This window comes from Rattus norvegicus, chromosome 9, assembly GCF_036323735.1.
Source record: "Rattus norvegicus strain BN/NHsdMcwi chromosome 9, GRCr8, whole genome shotgun sequence".
NCBI lineage: Eukaryota > Metazoa > Chordata > Mammalia > Rodentia > Muridae > Rattus > Rattus norvegicus.
The window spans coordinates 73,315,758-73,320,859 of NC_086027.1; the positions used below are offsets into that span (position 1 = coordinate 73,315,758).

A 5,102-nucleotide genomic window follows, 5' to 3' on the forward strand; every position below is an offset into this window, starting at 1 on the left:
ACAGAGCAGGCTGCTGCAGAAACGAGGTTAGAGGGCATTTTATAACTCCAAGGGCATCCCACCAACTTCGTGGTCCCTCTCGAAGAATATTTCCACAGAAAAGGAAACCCTCACCGATCTGAAACTCTCTAGAGACCAAATTTCATGCACACCATGGCCAGACTAGAGTCTGAGGCACATTTCACTTGCAAGCATCACTAACGTGGTCTACACTGTACTTTTTAAAAAAATTATCATTTTTGGTGTTGGGGATTTGGCTCAGTGGTAGAGCGCTTACCTAGGAAGCGCAAGGTCCTGGGTTCGGTCCCCAGCCCCGGAAAAAAAAAAAAAAGAAAGAAAAAAATGTGTAAAAAAAATTATCATTTTACATAAAAATCCCGACTTTGGTCCTCAGCAAAATGAGAGAAGTTGACAAGGCTGAAGGTTTGTCTTTAAATCACTAGAGCTGAGGAGGGCCAACCCCTGGAAGTAGAAGGTGTCCTGGGTGGTTTGACACTCCCATAAGTGTCTCTCCTATTAGCAGGTGTCTGCGTTTTGTAGGTGTTCGTGTTGAATGCCCTCTGTTCTGTCTCTAAGAATTGTGACACGCAGATTTGTTCAACAGCCACAGACTTCCATAAAGGTAAATGCCTGTGAGTTTGCAAGCATTCATTCTGACTTAACTCTTTCCTTCCTCACTCCCTGCTCTCCCACTTTTCCATTCTCTCCCTTCATTAATGGAACTACCCATGAGGATTTAAAGCCTTTTTAAAACTTACTAGTTATCCCTAAAGCACTGAAGGTTTGAGGAAGAAGGCTTTCATGTGGATCTGCATTTGAAATTATTTGAAATAATTAAGCCAGGCAATTAAAAGCTAAACTGAGATGAACAAACAGAAAACCCACAGTCATATTTAAGTCTTCACCTTTGATAGACTGTCACATTGAGTCATCCACAGAAACACACTTTACCTTCTAATAGTCCTCAATGGATACTTACAGGAATGACACCTACTCCTCCTACCTCACTGGGATTCTGAAAAATAACTGTAAACCAGAACATATCTGCTCAGTGTCCATAGTCTATAGAAGGCACTGAACCTATAAGGACCAAGCCAGCGTCACCAGAAGACGGCATTGGATCTACAATAAACTACAGCTCAATCCCAAGGAGGCATGGTTGAAAATGAGGCAAGATGACCAGAAGTTCCAGGCAACCCTTGGCTATATAGAGTTTGAGAGCTACATGAGACCTTGTCTTAAAAATCCAAAGGAAAAAAAGAAGGAAGAGTGGGTGTGGGAACTGCAGTGGCGGCTGTTATGTGCCTATTTGGAAAACACGTAATAAAATATCAGTAGTGGCAGTACCTTAGTCACGGTTCTACTGTTGTGAAGGGACGCCGTGACCAAGGCAGCCCGTATAAAAGAGCGCATTTAATTGGAGGCTTGTTTACAGTTTTAGAGGGTTAGTCCATGATCCTTATGGTGAGAAGAGAGCCGTGAGGCTGGAGATGTAGCTGAGAGCTTTACATCCTGACCCATAGACGGCAGGCAGAGAACCACTTTTGAAACCTCAGAGCCCACCACCAGTAACACCTCTCCTCCAACAAAGCCACACTCCCTAATCCTTCCCAAACAGTTCCACTAACTGTAGACCACACTTTCAAATAGAATGTAGGAGCCATTCTCATTCCAACCACCACAAGTTACACCGGAACAACAGGATTCAGGGTGATTCTTCTATTTGACCCTATATACTTTCTTCAAACCTTCCCTATGGTGAACCCATCTTAGCTGCATAGCAAAAATGCTAACAGAAAATGATTTTGAAAAAGACAGACACTGGTAGAACAGAAAGTGAACCTTTTACATGCTGACCTTCACAGGTTGAATAATTGCTAGCTGCTACAGCAGTCAATTCTAAATTTCTGTTTTTATACTTAGAATCATATATGTTTGATTTGGAGTTCAGGAGAGGCCATGAGAGCATCTTGGAAGAGGTGTACACTCTGTGCCTGGAAACAAGGGTAATTCTGGGCAGAAAAAGGAATCTGCATGAACAGGCTGTTAAAATCCCACCCCTCCCCAATCTATTCTGTTCATTTCTCCTTTTCTTCCTTATCTCTTTCTTTCTTTCTTCTTCCTGTGGTGGTGATTTTGTGTTACTTTTGTTGGTTGGTTGGTTTGGTTTTGGTTGTTGTTGCTGTCGTTGCTGTTGTTATTGTTTGAAGGGTGGTGTTGCTTCTGCGGGGAGGAGGAAAAGCCTTGCATATGCTAGGAAACAATCTACTCCATCTACCACTGAGTCATAGCCCCAGAATCAATCTATCTATCTATCTATCCATCCATCCATCCATCCATCCACCCACCCACCCACCCACCCACCCATCCATCTATTGTTCCTGAGGCACTGCGGTCTATAACTCGTTATGGCCCAGGCTGCCCTCAAGCACCTTTCAGTCCTTCTCTCTCTCCCCCCAGAAGCTGGGATTATAATCATGTTCCCCTATATCTATCTTACCTTAGATAGCTTCCTGTGGTGCTGGGTTACACCAAGGCCTCATACATGATAATCAAGTGCAGCTAAGCCAGATTCCCACAGGCCTACACTGTTCTTTTCCTGTTAAATTAAAATATTTTAAATAAAAATTCTAATTTGGGGTCTCTCATTAAAATTTTAAGATTTAGGATTAGACTCATTTTTATGCTGGAACTGAATGATGGGCACTGAGGTGAAAGTTTCCCTCCATGGTTTGTCACAATCCCCACCCCCCCTAACACCACTCTGTTCACCTCCACTAGGTCCACCAGCTGTGTTTTCTCTACTGCTCCTCAGCTGTCATCAAAACTAGAGGGAAAAATGTTCAGTCCTTCCCCTTTCTTGGGATGGGGAGAATCTTATTTTTCTCACAAAAACTCTTGGATCACATATAACCTGTATTATGTAGTCTACACTTTATTCTTGTTAATCTTGTTATAGGAACCTTGGCCACAAACTTAAGTGACATATGTAGAAAAAGATGTCTTTCCTCCAGTATGGTTTGAAATACAAAAATTAAATATATATTATATACATAATATGTGTATTTTAGTATATATTTATGTGCATATCATATATCATCTTATATATTACACATTACACATTACATGTTATATATATATACACACACACACTGTATACACACACATGCGCGCGCACGCACACACACACACACACACACACACACACACACACACACACATTACGCCAGTCACCAGGGATCTGTTCTGTGTCCTCTTTTCCTAGTGTTCATTTAATCAAAGTTTCCTTAGATCCAAGCATGATGAGAAAAAACTCCAATTCCCCCAACCCCCCTTGTCTTGCAAACCCACTGTGTGGAAACTGTGCCCACGGTGTCTCATTGGTGATGTGGGATGTCTCAGCCCTGACAACTCTAGTCATCCAGCTCTTTGTAGAGAAGCTGCCACTGTCCTCCTCAACTGAAGACTACTGTGGACATTGGTTCTCAGGTGGTGACACTACTGCTCCCAGGGACGTTAACCATCTCTATACATGACTGTTTTCCCCTGTCACTGTAAGAGAGGTACCTACCAGGTGCTTGGAATGTCTCTGAGCATCCTAGATGGGCCCTTGGCAGAGGGAACCAGTGAGTGCTACTAAAATAAGCAATGCATCTCTCCTTGATGTTACATAGAGGAAAATCCACGCAGGACAGTGCGCCATTATGAAAATATCTCTTACGCTCTAAGAGAGACTAGAACTTTGCTGGACCTCATAGCGAGAATGGTTAATATTTCCTGAGGCCACTTAAGACCGCCATCCTACTGTGTACTCATCCTGTGTTGTTTAACCTGCCTTTAAGATGAGAATATAGCAATCAACCTGACCTGCCCTGGGTTTGCCATGTAATTAACTTTTCCAAGTTAAACTAATGCATAACTGCATCTGAAATCGTGTGCTCTGCCGTGCCCCTGACCCGGCAAATAATGCACATCCGTCTGTATGTTATGGTAATAAATGCTAGGAACAGCAAAAGGGCTGAAAGTGGTCTTATAAAAATGATTAGTCACCATAAATGCTGGATGCTGTAACATATGGATGTGGCTTGGTGGCACTGGTTTGTTTGTTATCCGGGTCAGTGCAGGGTCAGTTAGAGTTCAAGATTTCTGTAAAGTATCCCGCATTCCTTCCCCCATGTGATGCCCGGAAGCAAAGCCCATTGTGAGGGACTCACAGACACAAATAAGGACAGACAGACTCAAAAGGCAGTGTTTAGGAGTCGAATTCAGACTCATACGGTAATCGGGAAGAAACAAATCAAATCAAAACAATCAGGAGCAAGTCAACCAAGAAATAGCCCGTGTCAGGTTTCTGGAGAAGCTGGGCAAAGACGGAATGGCCACATGGAGAAGATCTAGGTGTGTCTTTGTCCTAACAAAGCCCAACTGTGTCACTGTGTCTTACAGGACTTCCCGAAACTGCAAAGTACAGGCGGAACTAGGGCGAAGGAGGGGTTGGGTGGCTGGGTGATGGACGTTCTCTACCTAAATGAGCTCAAGCCTTCAGGGCAGCTCCTTGGTCTTCCGGTGAGAAGCATTCTTGAAGTCAACAGAAACAGAAACGAAGCCGTGGATGTCCCGCAGGCAAGCTCTGGGTTCCATGCGGGGCTCAAGAGCTGAACAGTTCGATCGTGCAGAGAATCATGAATCCATTCCACAGCGCGATGAAGACCCGGAAGTTCCTTAGGCTCACTAAGAATTCCCGGCTGTTGTTTCCTGTGCTGGGTTCCCTCAATTCCTCCCCAAAGTCTTGCTTGTCCTTCTTTTTCAGTTTAAAGTTGAGCACAGCCCGGGCGTTCATCAGCGACCTCCCGAACAGCAGTATGTCTCCCATCATCCTTACAGCCTTACATCCTTTGGAAGACAGGGGTCAGAGAAATAGAGAATTCAAGTCCAGGCTCACTCTTGATTAAACTGTGCCAAAGGGAAGTGTTTCTTAATCCCTTTCCTTAATGTGACACCAACACATTACTGGTAACTGAGTTTACCATTAAAGTGTTCAAATCAGTACATGTGAGGAGCATGTGAGACTGAGGAACTTTAAACGAACACCCAGGATAGCC

The 5,102-nt window shown here is 43.7% G+C and overlaps 1 protein-coding gene across 1 annotated transcript; it reads right to left on the bottom strand.

Annotated features, from left to right (window-relative positions):
- Positions 1-4,248: 4,248 nt before the first annotated feature.
- Positions 4,249-4,884, bottom strand: LOC103690545 (small integral membrane protein 7-like). The gene has a single exon (XM_039084969.2). It carries the CDS (start codon positions 4,874-4,876, stop codon positions 4,649-4,651), a length of 228 nt encoding a protein of 75 aa, XP_038940897.1. The 5' UTR covers positions 4,877-4,884; the 3' UTR covers positions 4,249-4,648.
- Between the last annotated feature and the right edge of the window lie 218 nt (positions 4,885-5,102).

Coding starts and splice junctions, on each gene's coding strand:
- LOC103690545 (XM_039084969.2), bottom strand. CDS start 4,876: ATGATGGGAGACATACTGCTGTTCGGGAGGTCGCTGATGAACGCCCGG.